Source organism: Dipodomys merriami, unplaced genomic scaffold (genome assembly GCF_024711535.1).
Source record: "Dipodomys merriami isolate MVZ:Mamm:240054 unplaced genomic scaffold, mDipMer1.0.p SCAF_57, whole genome shotgun sequence".
Classification (NCBI taxonomy): domain Eukaryota; kingdom Metazoa; phylum Chordata; class Mammalia; order Rodentia; family Heteromyidae; genus Dipodomys; species Dipodomys merriami.
The window spans coordinates 801,241-817,245 of NW_027206146.1; the positions used below are offsets into that span (position 1 = coordinate 801,241).

General features: G+C 58.3%; 2 protein-coding genes across 4 annotated transcripts; both read right to left on the reverse strand.

Annotated features, from left to right (window-relative positions):
* Positions 1-226: 226 nt before the first annotated feature.
* On the reverse strand, positions 227-5,696 carry Dnaaf3 (dynein axonemal assembly factor 3). Its single transcript, XM_070000340.1, has 13 exons — positions 5,599-5,696; positions 5,426-5,514; positions 4,897-5,039; positions 4,277-4,370; positions 3,218-3,375; positions 2,870-3,052; positions 2,631-2,756; positions 2,301-2,423; positions 2,065-2,164; positions 1,557-1,674; positions 1,392-1,466; positions 1,179-1,303; positions 227-582 (listed from the first exon to the last, which is right to left on the reverse strand). The coding sequence occupies exons 2-13, from the start codon at positions 5,508-5,510 to the stop codon at positions 227-229; spliced, it is 1,686 nt and encodes a 561-aa protein (XP_069856441.1). The 5' UTR covers positions 5,511-5,514; positions 5,599-5,696.
* A 2,961-nt stretch (positions 5,697-8,657) lies between these two features.
* Syt5 (synaptotagmin 5) lies at positions 8,658-16,005 on the reverse strand. 3 transcript variants are annotated; one of them, XM_070000592.1, is made up of 9 exons: positions 15,931-16,005; positions 14,934-15,072; positions 14,254-14,426; positions 13,899-14,018; positions 13,613-13,780; positions 13,011-13,178; positions 12,680-12,797; positions 12,310-12,443; positions 8,658-11,984 (listed from the first exon to the last, which is right to left on the reverse strand). In XM_070000592.1, exons 2-9 carry the CDS (start codon positions 15,010-15,012, stop codon positions 11,784-11,786), a joined length of 1,161 nt encoding a protein of 386 aa, XP_069856693.1. In that variant the 5' UTR covers positions 15,013-15,072; positions 15,931-16,005; the 3' UTR covers positions 8,658-11,783. The 3 variants fall into 3 exon arrangements, with proteins under 3 accessions (XP_069856693.1, XP_069856694.1, XP_069856695.1); XM_070000593.1 differs by lacking the exon at positions 15,931-16,005 and adding an exon at positions 15,310-15,379; XM_070000594.1 differs by lacking the exon at positions 15,931-16,005 and having other exon boundaries at positions 14,934-15,152.

The following is a 16,005-nucleotide window of genomic DNA, read 5'->3' on the forward strand; positions in this document are numbered from 1 at the left end:
CTGGTCCTTCCACCTCGGATAGAGTCCAGCTTCAGCCCCCTCTGCTCTCAAAGGCAGAGATCCAGACTCAGTCCCTCCTCCCTCCGAGACCCAAGATCCTCCACCTTCAGCCCCCGCTGAGAATGTCCCCTATGCTTTTCATTGTCCTAGAGTCAGTTTGAGCTCCAAATCTGCTAGCCACACAGTACCTGTTGGTTGGTTTGAGGGTCCGGGTGTGGGACCTATGTTACTGAGAAATACACCTCAGTCTGCCTGGAACCCCCGAAGTCTGGTTTCTGGACATCCAGGCCCTCCCCTCCCAGCCCTGGAGACAGACTGAGGTCAGGAGAAATACTGGACACCGACAGAGAAGAGATCCCAGCATTTTTATTTGCTCCGTGTGGGAGCTGACTGGGCCTTGGAGAGCCTTCGCATCCCCGGTTGAGCGGGTACAACAGAGGCAGGCACAACAGAGGCCAGGTCTCAGGTGAGAACTCTCGGCAGAGGGGAAACAGACTTCTGAGAAACAATCTAGGTAGGGTTCTAGGAGTTGAAGGGAGAATCCCAGAAACGGAATCCGAAATGCTCGGCATCCATCCAATGCTGAGAAAGAAAATTCTATCGGGGTTAGAATCGTTGAGTAGGTTCCAGTCTATTAAGGACGAGGTGTTTGGGCTCTTGGTTTTGGAGTCAACCTGCCCAGAGCTTCCCTGGGCAGGGCCAGCAGCTTCCGGTGGACCCTAGTATGCAGACCCTAGTACCTAGAGAGCTTCTGAGAATGGGGCCAGGCCTAGAGGTCAGGGGGCGTGGCCACGTCCGTCCGCGGTATGCTTATTGCTTCTGGGGGTGTGCCACGTCCACCTGGGGAGGGTCCATTGCTTCGGGGGGCGTGGTCACGTCATCTTGGGGAGGGTTCATTGTTTCTGGGGGCGTGGTCATTCCTTCTGGGGGCGTGGCCGCGTCCTCCTGGGACAGGTTTATTGCTTCTAGGGGCTTGGCCACGTCCTCCTGAGCCAGGCTCATTGCTTCTGGGGGCGTGGCCGCGTCCGCCTGGGGCGGGCTCATTGCTTCTAGGGGCGTGGCCACTTCCACCCAGGGCGGGCTCATTCCTGCTAGAGGCGGGGTTTGGACCTCGCCAAGCGGAGGTTCAGATCCCACAGCTGAGTCCTTGGGGTAAGCGGCCGAGTCCCCCGACTTACAGAAGCGCGCGAAGGTCTCGGAGGGATGAGCCCCAGGGTGCTCAGCGAACCCAGCAGCCCGCGCCAGCTCCCCGACCTGGGCGGAGAAAGCCCGCAGCTGCTCGGGCCGCAGGTCCACCATGTACCTGCTCAGGGAAGGCGAGTGAGGCCCCGCTTCCGGCCGGCCCCAATCCCGCCCCGATCCCCACCCAACCGGGCGCTCCGCGGGCTCACCGAGCGAGTTCCACGACGAGGTTCCCGCCGCGGGCCACGCAGGCCCCCAGCTCGGGGCTGAGAAGATGGGCCATGCTGCAGAGAGCAGGGGAGGGTTGGGTAGGGACGGGGTCCAGGGCTCGAGGGGCCGGGCCTGGGACCCCGTGCCTGCACCGTACCCCTTACCCGCAGGACACGTAGAGGAGCTGGAACCGGCCACGGTGGCAGCTCTTGTGGTGCAGAGTCTGCGCGGAACCCAGGGGCAGGAAGTGGATGGTGAAGGGCGCCGCGGTGGGCGCCTTCCCTGGATGGAGGAGCCGCGGGGGGGGGGGGGGGGGCCGGGGAGGCAGACCTTGAGACTCGCGAAGCCTGGGGCCGGGGCGGCGGGGCCTGCGCTGCGAACTCCTCTCCCCTCCCCCTCCCCGGCCAGGCCGGCCATCGCCGGCCATCCTCCCGGCTGAGGCGGGTCGCCCGCCCCCAAGCCCCGTGCGCCTACAGAGTCCATTTTACACCAGGCAACCGAAGACGAAGAGAGGAAGAGCGGGCATCTCCGGAGAGGGCTTGGCACCGGGCAGGGCCAGTGATGGTCGCCCGGTCGGATGCCTGCCCCAAGCGCTGGGACTCAGACCTCATCCCCCACGGTGCCAGGACTTGGGGAAAGGGGAGACACTCCCCTGAGCACCCCGCCAAGCACCTGAGGCGTCTGCGGGCCCAGGATCCCCCTGCGAGCGCCCCCAGGCGGCCAGCTCCCGGAGCAGCTCCGCCACGTTGTGCCGCGTGATCTCCCCGGCGGTCTGACGGGCAGAGAGGAGGCTCGACGGGACCCGGGCCGGGACCTCGCGTGCCCAGGGCTGAACTTGGGGCGCTAGGGGAGACCGGGTGTAGTCCGGGGAGAGGCTGTAACTCGGGGGGCCAAGACCGCGCCCACACCTTGACCGGCTGTCCGTTGCTGGTCCGCAGGAGGCTCTGGTCGTCCGTCTCAATGCCGAAGGCCACGAAGGGCCCCGTGGCGATGTCCCCCCAGTACCCGCGCGCCGCCACGCGTTCCCCACGCTGCAGAGGGGGTGAGGCGGGGGGAAGCGGGTTGAGGAGGGGGGTGGGCGAGCGAGGCCGCGCAGAGGCGGATGGGGGTGGGGAAGGGGGACGGAGGTGGGGGGCGGGCAAAGCCGCACGGGGGGCGGGGGCAGGCGGGCGAGGCCCTCCCCGAGACCCAGACCGGGGACCCCGGACGAAGAGGTCAGACGGGCAGGCGGCACTGACGTGGCTCAGGAGGCGGCCGGACGCCAGCGTCCTGTTGGGCTCGAGGTAAGCGCCCGGGTCCCTGAGCTCGAAGGCCACGCCCGTGTCCCGCCAGCGCCGGAACTCGCGGGTGTGGATGACCTGGGCCTGGGTGTGGATGAAGGGCCGGCTAGGGGAGCCCGCGGCACCGTCAGGGGCCACGATCCCGTGTCCGCCCTCCGCCTCGCTTCCGTCCCCCGCCCCGTCTGTCGGCCCCTCACCCCGCGGTCGTGCAGCTTCATGCGCAGGTCCCAGTCGCTAACGCCGTGGCGCGCGTCGTAGCGCGAGCCCAGGTAATGGCGAAGCCGCGCGTCCCAGAGCCGGCGCACGGGGAAGGCCGCAGGGCCCCGCTCCGCTCCGGACCAGAAGCGGAACACTGCCTCCAGGGCGTCCCGCTCGCGAAACTGCGGACACGCGTGGGGAGAGAGCGGGGTGGGGGTAGGGAGAGCGGCTGCTCCCTTCCACCACGGAGACCGCACCCCGCCGCCGAGCTGGGACCCGGGACCCGAACTCGCGACCCCCCCCCACCCCGTCCCCGGCCGGGCAGGCGGGGGAGGCCGAGCCCGCACCTTGAGAGCGCAGAGGCGGAGCCAGGGAAACTGCCGCTCCAGGCGGTCGGGCTCTGGGACTAGCTGCGCCAGGCGCGCGGCCTGCGCGCGCACGTAGGCGGCCACCGGGGGGCGCAGCAGCGCGTTTCCCCACAGCTCCAGGAAGGTCTCGCTGCGCTCTGCAGGGGGGCGGGGAGAGACGGGGTGGGGGGATCGAGAGAATAACGGGGTCACCAGTCCTCACCCGGGGCCCCGAATCCCGGGCCAGCCTGATGTCTGCGTCTGTCTCTACCTACAGTGGCACTGGAGACCTTCTAAGCACTCTTCCACTTGAGTGACAACCCAGCCCTTTTCCATTTAGTGTTCGGGAGGTTTCTTGCTTCCCCCTGGGGCGGAGAGGCGGGGAGGGCCTTCCACCTCAGCCTTTATTGCTGGCATTAAACAATGTGATTGAGCCCTGCACGGATGGCTCACGCCTGTCATCCCAGCAACTCAGGAAGCTGAGATCTGAGGATCGCTGTTCAAAGCCAGCCCTGGGCAGGAAAGTCCTTGAGACTCTTTTTTTTTTTTTTTTTTGGTCCGGTCGTGGGCCTGGGCGCTGTCCCTCAGCTCTTCAGCTCAAGGCTAGCGCTCTACCACTTGAGCCACAGCGCCACTTCCGGCTTTTTTCTTTTTGCTTATGTGGTGCTGAGGAATCAAACCCAGGGCCTCAGGCATGCAAGGCAAGCGCTCTACCACTGAGCCACCTTCCCAGCCCGTCCTTGAGACTTTTATCTCCAATAAACCACTAGGAAACCAGAAGTGGTGCTGTGGCAGAAGTGGTAGAGCGCTCGCCTTGAGCAGAAGAGCTGAGGGGCAGCGTCCAGGCCCAGAGTTCAAGCCCCACAACTGACAATAATAATAATAATAATAATAATAATAATGTGATTGAAACATGGTTTGGTTATTGCTATTGTTGTTTTTCTATGTGGTGCTGAGGAATCGAACCAGGGCCTCATGCAATTGAGGCAAGCACTCTATAAGGTTTATATGTTTTAGTGGTGTGATTGACTAACTCAAGAAAGTGGGATCAGAACTGACCTTGAATGCCCATCTTGTCTAGCTCCTCCAGAGCAAGGCTGAAGATCAGCATGTGCCGGGCCACTGCTTCCAGATTATTCTCCAGCACATAAAACTGGAGGTCAGATGGACAGGGCAAAATGAATCTTCATCCCTAGAACCCCAAAACCTAACCCCCCAATGCCAGAGACCTTTCTCCTGGTCAAAACCCAAAGCCCCTGACCCTTTGCTCCTCCCAAAACGACGGTCCCGGATCCCAGCTCCCACCGGTGACTCTGACAATGCAGATTCCAGCTCTAGATCCACACCCTCTTCCCTCCACAACCCAGGGTTGTGGGCTGTAGGTTCTTCCTCTTTACCCTACTCCACCCTCTCCCTCCTCCCTCTCCCCTCCCTTCCACCTCTTCCCCTCTCTCCTTCCCTCCTTCTCCTTCTCTTCCCCTCCCTCCTCCCCTTCCCCTCCTCTCCCTTCTCCCCTTTCTCCTCCTTCCCTCCCTCCTCTCCCCTTCTTCCTCCTTCCCCCTTCCTTCCCTTCCCCCTCCCCTCCCTTCCTCCTCCCCTTCCTACTTTCCCTCCCCTCCTCCCTCCTTCCTCCCTTCTTTTCCTCTTCTCCCAGGCCCCAGACCCCCCCCCCAGCTCACTTGGAAGCCCCTTCGAGGCCACAGCGACGCCCGGGCCAGGGTCCGCAGCAGGTGCCGCCCGTCCACGGAGCCCAGCAGCAGCACCTCCAGCTCGGGGGGCCCGGGCTCGGGGTCGGCCCGACGGTCCCATTCCGCAGGAGGACCTGGCCGGAGGACGGCAGGCTGGGCCTCCGCACCGCGGCCCCGTAGGCTCACCCTGGTCGGGCCTGGGCTCCCAGAGATCCGCAGCCCAGCATCCTGAGGCTGGGAGTCGGCACTCGGGGAGCCCCTGCCCTGTGCCCAGCCCTGCGACCCCGCCCCACCCCGGCCCTGGTTGGGGACTCCAGCTTCAGACCCGGGAGGGGGAGACTCCGGGTGAGGGGGACCCCCTGGGGAGGCTCCCGGGTGGGGGGACCCCGGGGGAGGGTTCCTGGGTGTGGAGACCCCAGGGGAGCGTTCCCGGGTGAGGAGGCTCCTGGGGGGAGGGACCCCGGGGGAGGGCTTCCGAGTGCGGGGGGACCCCGGGTGGGAGGACCCCGGGGTGCCTCACTCTCCGCCTGCAGGTCCAGCGCCGGGGACAGGCCCCACCAGGACACCGAGCCGAAGCCGGTGCCGGACCCCGCCGCGGTGGTCATACCCCTGCGGAACAGACACCTGAGAACCCCCACCCATCTCCCTCCACTCTCTTCTCACCCCTTAATCCCCACGTGACCCCCCCCTCACCTTTAACCTTCCAAATATCCCGGGACGGTCCTGGCACCGCGCAGCACCGCGCTTCGGCGCCTCACTACAACCGCTGACCCAAGGCCCCGCCCCTTTTGGTTAATCAGCCAATGAGAGCGTGTGGGCTCGCAAAGCCTGACCAATGAATAAGGATATGGCCCGCCTACTGCAAACTTCCGACCAATAGGAGCGCCGAGGAACGGCTTCCAGCCAGTTGACCTCCCCCACCACCAGCTCGGGAGACGCGGTTGCCAAGACGACAGGGCGGCGGAGAAGGGACCATCCGGGTCTGTCCACCTCCTGGGGAGGAGAAGGCCTGGTCTGCTGCTTCAAAGGAAGACCAGCGCCCAGATACAGAAAACTGTCACCAGGCACTAAAAGCAATTCAAAGCGGGTCGAAGACCTCGACATCAGACCTGAAACCCTGATACTACTGCAAGGGGGAGTAAGAAAAACATTCGCACTTAACAGGTACAGCAGAAACTTACAGAAGAGTCCCAGGAGGCCCAAGAGCCAGCAGACAGACTTGACAAGTGGGAAGACATCCCAATACAAAGTGTCTGCACAATCTAAGGATATAGTTAATACACTAGAAAGACAGCAGACAGGCTGGGAGAAGCTCTTTGCCAGCATTGTCTCAAAGGCCTAATAGCCAGTATATCCAAGGAGCTCAAGAAACGAACCCCTCCCAAACTTAATAAACCAATCACTAAACGGACAAGAGAGCTAAGGAGAGACTTCTCAGAAGAAGAGGGAAGAATGGCACTGAAACACGGGAGGAAATGCTCTCCATCCTAGCCATAAAGGAAATGCAAATCAAAACAGATTCCAGGGGCTGGGAAGGTGGCTCAGTGGTAGAGTGCTTGCCTTGCATGCCTGAGGCCCTGGGTTTGATTCCTCAGCACCACATGAGCAGAAAAAGCCGGAAGTGGTGCTGTGGCTCAAGTGGTAGAGCACTAGCCTTGAGCTGAAGAGCTGAGGGGCAGTGCCCAGGCCCAGAGTTCAGGCCCCAAGACCAGCAGAAAAAACACACAAACAAACCCATATTCCATCAGATTCCATCTCACCCCAGTAAAATTGGCCAACATTGTAAGTTGGAGCAACAACGAATGTTGGTGAGGATGTGGGAAAAAGGAGCCCTACTGCGCTGCTGGTGGAAAAGTAAATTAATACAACCGCTCAGGACAGCAGTCTGCAGGTTCCTCCAAATACTAAACACAGACCTTCCCTACCACCCAGCCATACCACTCCTGGGCATCTACCCTGAAGCATCACCAGCCAGGATATGACAAGGACACCTGCACACCCATGTTCACAGCCACACTATTCACAATAGCCAAGATATGGAAACAGCCCAGATGCTCCACAGTAGATGAATGGATCCACAAAATGGGGTGCCTACATACAATAGAATTTTACACAGACATTAAAAAGAATAAAGTAATATCATTTGCAGGGAAATGAGTGGAACTAGAACAAATCATATTGATGAGGTAAGCCAAGCTCAGAGAAACAAGCACATGTTCTCTCTGATATGTGGAAATTAGATCTAAAATGCACTGGGATATGATGAACTATATAGGATTTGAGATATGCACACAGAGTGAGACCAAGAGAGGATATTTTAGGAGAAAAATAGAAAGGCACAATGCCTCAGTGCCTTATCATTTTATATAAAATAATATACATATTTAAATGAACTCTTAATATACAGAAACAAGAGACCTCTTTTATTTTTAAAGTTTTAGTTTATAGTTTTTATTTATTTATTGTCAGTCATGGAGCTTGAATTCAAGGCCTGGACACTGTCCCTGAGCTTGTTTTGCTCAAGGCTAGCACTCTACCACTTGAGGCACAGCACCACTTCCAACTTTTTCTGTGTATGTGGTACTGAGGAATTAAACCCAGGGTTTCATCCATGCTAGGCAAGCACTTTACCACTGAGCCACATTCCCAGCCCCGAAATTTTACAATTGAATAAACTTAAAGGCTGGCTTGTGCCTGTAATCCCAGCTATTCAGGAGGCTGAGATCTGAGGATCACAGTTCAAAACTAGCCAGGACAGAAAAGTCTGTGAGGGTCTGGGAAGGTGGCTCAGTGGTAGAGCGCTTGCCTTGCATGCCTGAGGCCCTGGGTTTGTTTGATTCCTCAGCACCACATAAGCAAAAAGAAAAAAAAGCTGGAAGTGGCGCTGTGGCTCAAGTGGTAGAACACTAGCCTTGAGCTGAAGAGCTGAGGGACAGTGGGGCAGTGCCCAGGCCCAAAGTTCAGGCCCCACGACTGGACCAAAAAAAAAAAAGTCTGTGAGTCCAGAGAATCTTACCTCTTTTTTCTGAGTCAGAAAAGGTCAGAAGTTGCAGTAGAGCACTGGCCTTGATCACAAAGAATCTTAGGGATAGCACCCAGGTCCTGTGTTTAAGCTTCAGGACTGGCAAATAAATAAATAAATAAATGCTTACAAGACAGGAATCAAAATCAAGATCAGATTCCCATAAATAAGCTGGGCAAGGTGGCACATACCTTTTATTCTAGCTATGCCCAGGAGAACAGAAGCCTGAGGCCCAACCAAGCAAAAAATGAGAAATCTTACCTGGAAAATAACTGAAAATAAAATGGCTGGGGGTGCTGGGAAGGTGGCTCAGTGGTAGAGCACTTGCCTTGCATGCCTGAGGCCCTGGGTTCCATTCCTCAGCACCACATAAGCAAAAAGAAAAAAGCCAGAAGTGCCACTGTGGCTCAAGTGGTAGAGCGCTAGCCTTGAGCTGAAGAGCTGAGTGACAGCGCCCAAGCCCAGAGTTCAGGCCCCACAACTGGACCCAAAAAAAAAAAAAAAAAAGGCTGGGGATTGTGGCTGAAAGGGAACAGCATCTGCCTAGCAAGTGTGAGGACCTGAGGCCAAACCTCTGTACTCGGGCTGGAAGCATAGCTCAAGTGGTAGAGTGCCAGCCATGAGCAAGAAAGCTAAATGAGAGTGCAAAGCCCCAAGTTCAAGCTCTGGTACAAGCATCCATTACAAACACACTACTGCAAATATGTAAGAAATACGTCAAACTCACCACTTCAGAGTTTACTATTTATTACTAGTTATTGTTTACATATTTGCTATTATTAATACTCTTTAAGTTATTTCCCTTTATTGTAAGTGTAAGAAAGAAATATTATTTGGGGGGCTGGGGTGTAGCTGAGTGGTAGAATAATCTCTAGCATGCAGAGGCCCAAGGTTCAACCTCCGGCACCACACTTGTGTGTATGAGTTTACATATACAGATACAAATGCATTCAATGATAATGTTTAACATTTCAAATCAGCAAATTATAGCCACTGGCCAACTTTTTGAAAATAAAGTTTTATTAGAGCTCAGGCCAAAGTTCATTTAAATGCAAGACCCAGAATCTATGCTTAAGGATTTTATATTTTATCCACTGTGAACATTTTTTTTGTATTTTTATTTTTTAAATGCTGCACCGAGTGCCAGCTGCAATCCCAGCACTGGGGAGGGTGAGGCAGGGTTTTGAGCTCAAGGCTTTGTCTATAGAGCAAGAACTTTTTTTTTTTTTTTTTTTTTTTTTTTTTTTTTTTTGTCAGTCATAGGGCTTGAGCTCTGGGCCTGGGCACTGTCCCTCAGCTTTTCAGGTCAAGGAGATCACTCTACCACTTGAGCCACCATACCACTTCTAGTTTTCTAGTTTTTCTGGCGGTTAATGGAGAGAAAAGTCTCATGGACGTTCCTGCCTGGGCTGACTTTGAACCATGACCCTCTGATCTCAGCCTCCTGAGTAGCTGGGATGACAGGTGTAAGCCACCAGCGCCTGCCAAGACCTTATCTCTAAAACCATACTCACTCATGTGTGTACACGTGTACACACAGACACATATGTGTGAGTTTTACTTGGCTTCACCTCCAGTTTTGGGACCCCGGCCTGGGCCCGAGGAGATCCATGATGCTCTCCTGGAAGCTGTCTCAGTTCCACACACAGTGCTTCGTCCACAGCCTGACTCACTGTCTGAGAAACGCAGTAGATGTGCGCCAGGCTCCTCAGGCCTTGGGTCTGAATCATCCCCTCCCCCTACCCCATCCACTCTCAGGCTGTCCATCCCCAAATTCTGCCCATCCTTCTACCCCACTGGAGTTTCCTTCTGCCCTGTCACAGAATGGCTGCCCGCCCTCCCTGGGCCCCCCATGGTGTGCCTTGGGATGCAGAGGAGGGGAGGAGCGTGGAGCTGATATGATTCACATCTTAGTCTCTTGCTGGCTGAGCAGCATGGCTGGCTGAGGCTCTGCAGAGTATCCTGGGAGCTAATAATATCTTCCTTGCAGAAGGGAGTGGAGAAAAAACTGCCACTAGTCAAGTGATGATTAGCCCAGGGCCTCACATAAGGCAGCGTGTGTATGCTGCTGAACTAAGCCAGAAAAAGTTCAGCCCTGGAATTCAGAGACACATGTTTTAGCTATGTGATTCTCAGCAAGCACACTGATGCTTTGTCCCTTGTAAGTGAAAACTTCATTTATTTAATGGGGTTGCTGTGAGGGTTATTATTGATGGGACATAATTACTGACAGTAATAACATAGTGCTGTCTTCATAAAGGTACCCCCTCCTCAAGCTGCACACGCGTGCGCGTGCCCACGCACACACACACACACACACACACACACACACACACACATACACACACACACGAGAGTGACCTGTGTTCTGATCTGATACCCTATTCCCATTGGCTACCAGGAAGCTCAGGGGCAAGTCAGAACACTGCCCTTTTCTAGAACGTGAAGGTGCCTTTGCCCCTTTCACCAGGAAACTCCCTTGTGGAATTGCATAGACCATTGTGCACCACCCAAAATCCTGTCCTGGATGAAGCAGAGGGGTACAAAACAAAAACCTTCCCAGAAGCAAACAGGGAAGCGATACTTGTTAAAAGCAGGAGGTGAAAGGGGAACCGTGGGCTCCCAGGAAAGTCTTTCCTTCCCTTCCCCCTATCTCTGGCAACTAAAATCAGAGACAACTTCTGCCACATTTCCATGAGAGTAAGTCACTGGGGGGAAGGGGGGGCTGTTGCTGGGCATGCCTCTTTTGTAGATTCTCAGCCTTCACAGAAGCTGGGACATATAAGACTCAGGGGATATAATGGATGAGTGATGGTAGGAAGAAACCAAAGGAGGAGGAAAGGAAGAAAGGGAGAGAGGGAGGGAGTGGAGGGAGGGAAGCAAAACTAGGTATGAGCATTGTGGATCATGCCTGTAATCCCAGCTATGTGGGAGGTGGAGATTAGCAGGATGGTACACAGTTCCAGGCTAGCTCCTAGCAAAAGCATGAGACACTATCTGAGAAATAACTAAAGCAAAAAGTTGCACACTAGCCAGATGCCGGTGGCTTAGGCCTGTAATCCTAGCTATTCAGGAGGCTGAGATCTGAGGATCATGGTTCAAAGCCAGCCCAGGCAGAAAAGCCTGTGAGACTCTTATCTTCAATAAACCACTAGAAAACCGGAAGTGGAGCTATGGCTCAAGTGGTAGAGCGCTCGCCTTGAGCTGAAGAGCGTAGGAACAGCGCCCAAGCCGAGTTCAAGCCCCACGACCAACCGGAAAAAAAAAAAAAAAAAAGTTGCACACTGTACCTCCTTGGCAAGAGCAAGGCCCAGAGTTCAAACCCCATTGCTGCAACCACCACCACCACCAAAGCCCACACCATTCATGTGAGTGAGGGTTGGGCAGATCTGTGGCTGGGAGAGGGAGTCTCTTGGATTCCTCACAGCAAAGCAGCAGCTGTTAGTAGCACACTTCTTCAGAGGCAGACACTGAGGCTCGATGATTGCATGAAATGACCCAGTGGAGGAGAGGATGAATGTCCAGGTCCTGGTGAGCCACCAGGACAAGTGGCGTCCATACTGCTCCCCTGAAACCAGCCCTGTGGCCCCCATTGGGGAGCAGGCAGCCAGGCACAGTGCAGGGGAAGGAGAGACACCTGGAGGGAGGGTTGGGAGGGGAGGATGGGCCAGGGGTCCCTGGGACTCCTGGGGGGGGGGAGAAGGGAGGATTGGACAGTTGTCCCTAGGGAACAGCAAAGGCAGGAATGGAGCAGAGCATCATAGGGGAGCAGAGAGGGGCTACTGGGGAGACATCTACAGGTGAGGGCTGAGCTGGGCCAGGGCAGGGTCTTGGGTCAGGTGCTTGGATGACTCGATCAGGGACCAGGCGGTGGCCTCACTCGGTCAGGGGTCCTCAGAGAGTGCCACTGGGCAATGGGCCGCCGGGGGTTGGCCAGCATATCGGCCCAGTGCCGCAGGCCAGCACCCCCAACTGCCGCGCCCACCGCCACCCTCCCGATGGCCTCATTCTTGCCCAGTTTGTCGTAGTCCAGCACAGTCAACTCCACCTGGACCTTCTGGGGTGGGTGAGGAAGAAGAGGAGGTGGAGGGTGAGGGAAGCAGGCCCAGGGAGGGTTAAGTTCCTCTCCCTGCCACCCGGGGTCTGCTGGAGGAGCTTGAAGGAGGGGGAGGAGGGAGGAAGGAGGCCAGTGGAGGGCAGACACCCCTACTTGAGGGGCTGGGACTCATGACCCTCATCAGAGGCAGGAGGAGCTGACAGGGTAACTTCAGGCCCCAGCACCCAGGTGGCTAAGCCTCCCTTCCTCTTGCAGCCGGAATTCCTGAGGGTCTGGGGCTCTTCTGGAAAGGTTGTGGATGAGGCGAGGGGCAGGCTGGGCTCACCTGGACTTGGTCGCAGGATACCTCGAAGCTGAAGGCCTCATTGTAATAGGGGTTCAGCGTGTTCTTCTTGATGGTGGTTTTCTTCTTCCGCACCTTCTTGCCACCCTGCAGCAGGTGCACCTTGACGTAGGGATCTGGGGAGAGAGCCGAGAGGTCTCGGAGTTGTCCCACCCTGTGAGTTTGGGGAGCGAGGGTCTGATGGGGAGGGCACACTAGGGTTTGGGGACACCCCAAGTACAGTACCTCAGGTGCTCAAACAGGATCTCCACCTCCTCGTGGCCGCCCAGGGCCCCTCTGTCCCCAGAGGCTCGGAGCCCCGGAAAGCCGTGGAACCGAAGCCAGAGCCCCCGGTTCCTCACCACTCACTCACCCGACAGCCCCCCCACGTCCATCTTCTTCAAGTTTTTAGCTTCCAGGACGATGACGGTGAGTTTCCCGGCCGTGGGAACGTAGCGGAGAGAGAAGCAAATGTCCCCTAGCTTCTCCTGCTGTGAGGCGGAATGAAAGCCATCACCACTCTCGCCGGGCCCGCAAGGTCGGGTCTGCCACAGGCCGACATCAAACTCTGGGTGCCCAAAGAAGCCAGGGAAGAGCACTGGGAGGCCTGGACTGATTGATTGGTCAAGGCACCAGGAGGACTGGGCTCTGATTGGCCCAGGGTGCAGGGGGAGAGAGCTGTGGGTGTGGCCGCGCATGCTCACCTCCTCTCTTGGAGCCACCTGCAGCTCCCGCCAGGACTGCACTGGGCGCCCCAAGTCCACGGAGCTCATGGGGACCCGCACCTCCCCGATGGCGTCATTGCGGGAGAAGCGATCGAAGTCATACACTGCCATGACCAGCACCCTGCCCCCCAGCTCCACATACGGGACCTTGGGAAAGGGGTAGGAAGTCAGAGAGGAAGCGGGGTACAATACATTCAGGTGGAAGTGGGGGGTAGGTGGGTCACAGAAAAAAAGTTGAGGGAGATGAAAATGGAACCCAATAAAGAAATACAAGGATCTGTGGGGGGTAGGGACCAAGGGTCAATGAAACCCAAAAGGGAGCCCACCCAGCTCCGAGGGGTCACCAGTGCCCCCAAAGGACAACTCTGTGCTAGAAGCCCAGTTGGAAGCTGCCACCTGAGCTGTGGCTGCCTCTAGGGAAAAGCTAAAGGGGGTGTCCCTGGCCATCCGGGGTCCAGCTGCAGGTCTGGGGCCAGACTCAGGTCTGTCCTGGCCTTCTGGGGCCTGGGTACAGGGTCTGTCCCCCACCAGTGAGGGGTCTGGCGCAGGCTGAGAAGCATAAGCAGTCACCGCTGCACTACCTTGAAGGCAAAGGTCTCTCCAAAGTACGGGTTGAGCGTCTGCCGATGCACCTTGGTCTCATGCCTCCGGCGCTTGTCTGGCAGCAAGTAGACGCTGACATAGGGGTCAGAGGAGCCCCCCAAGTCCAGGGCCGCCAGGCCCTCTGCTTGCAGAACGCCTACCAGAAGCTGCAGGTGCCAAGCCACAGAAGGAGGACCCTTCTTAGCCTATTTCCAGGGCCTCCTCTGGAAAGAATCTGTGATCCTCTGGGGTCTCCCAACCCCCACCCCACCAGTACAGACTCACCTGGCCACTCTGGAAGTCATAATCCAGTGAATACTGCAGCCGTCCTAGCTCCTGCTTCTCTGCCACCTGCTGTCCCCGCCCAGATGGCGCCGGGTCCAGGTCCTCCACTTCCGGCTGCACCTGAAGGGATCAGGGACAATAGCAGGTGATGTCTTCCCCTGATAACCGAATCATCCTCAAGGCTCATAAGCCCTGGGAAGTTCACAGATCCATTCCTTGGTCTAAGCAGAGTCAGAGTTTGAAGAGATGGGTGTGGTGGCTACCGTGGTGGGAAGGGACATGGGACTATGATGTGTGGGGCACTGAAAAGGGACATAGAGGCTGTAGGGTGGAGGAGCTAGGCTGGGCCACGCACCTTGTCTATGTAGCTCCTGCCTAGTTCCTTCACTTCCTGGAGGTAGACTTGGGCTTGGGCCTGGCTTTTCTTGCCCAGCCGCTTCCGACAGCGTTTCACATAGAGATAGAAACAGCAACTGAAGAGCAGGAGGCCAGCGCCTAGCAGGAGGGTAGGTAGGACCCACGGAGGCACTGGGAAGTAGAGGGGAGACAAGACAGATTTAGGTCCCCAGAGGCAGGCTGGATTCCCTGTAAACGCCGGACTCCTGGCCTCATGTTCCACTCCGGCCATTCCTCGTGCTGTCCTTCCAACCCACCTCACCCACGAAGCTAGCTGACGCCCCAATCAGGCCCACAGCATCCGGGTTCCCTCTTTACTTCTCCTTTCTTCCCCATCCCATTGTAATTGCTGCTCAATCCATTGATGTCTAGGGTTAAGAGAAGCCTGCCTCTTCTTCCTGGGACTCAGTTTCCCTATCTGTAAAACGGAGGGGGAGGGGAGCCTCTCCTTCGCAGGTGGAAGACCTCATTCTGTGCTCCGCCCTTGAGCCCTGGTTTCACTAGGACGCCAGTTCCATCCTTTTCCTCGCCTTTCATCCCGATTCCCGACTCAAGATCCCAGCCAGATCCCACCGGGTTTTCCAGCCCGTCGTTCCCGGGGACCCCGCGGGGCCGAGCGCCTAGCCTCGGGCGTCTCACCTGCGCCCCGGTGGAGGCGGCTGGAGTCGGGTGGCGCGTCGGGCGCTGGGGGCCCTTGGGTCGCGGGCTCCGGGAACATGGTGGCGTCGGGGCGCTGTGGTCCCAGCTGCAGAGGCACCCGAGCGCCCCGGGCCCCCCACTCCCACCCCCAAGCACCCACTGAGTCCTCCGAGCGACCGGGAGCCCAGCTCCTGCCAGCCGCGCGCTCATGCCGGGGCCGCAGTTCCCTCCCGGACGGAGCCCCTGGACCCCGGAGGCCCCGCCCCTCCACAGCACCGCCCCCATAACCCCGCCCCTTACCTTCCTCCGCCCGCCCGCCCCCTCAATCGCCCCGCCCACCCACCCAATTCCTCCCCGACCCCCCCAGGGCCCGCACCGGAAGTGGGGAAGGCCAATTTGGGAACCGGGGCGCCGGGTTGCCCCGGGCAACCAGAGCGGTTCATCTTGGGCGGGGCGGGAAACCCTGGTTGCCAAGCTACCGCCTGTTGCCAAGACGACGGGCGGGGCTGACGCACGGAGCCAGGACCCGGACAGGGCAGGCTGGCTCCCCACCCCGCCCGTGTCTGGGACCCCTGCTCACCCCCGAGCGGGGTCCCCGGATGAGAGCGGGGGAGGGGGGCTGCTCTGCATCCGCAGCCTCGCTACCCCCCCTCCGCACACTCTCCTCGCGGAGGGCGGGGCGCTTACCCTTCCGCCGCCGGGCCCTGCACGCCCCCTCCCCCCTCCTCTCCCTGCTTCCGGCACCGGCAGCCGCGGCTGTCAGCGCTCCTCACGGAGACCCCCCTCCCGCCCGTCCTCCCCGAGTGCGTCTCGCTGCCCTCCGCAGTGTGCGGGCGCCGTCGGAGGGGGTCCCCCTCTCCCCGCCCTCCTCCTCCGACCCCCGTCTCTTTGTCTCACACCTTTAAATCCCGACCTCCCCCCTCCCCAGCATCCCTCCCCTCGCCCGCCCCCCCGTCCCCGAGGGGTGGGCTCGGCCGAGGGTCTGGGCAGCTCCTACCTGCGGGGCGGCGGGGAAGCCGGCTAGGATCCACGGGAGCCTGGACTCGCCGTCCCCGCCGACACGTGGACGCCG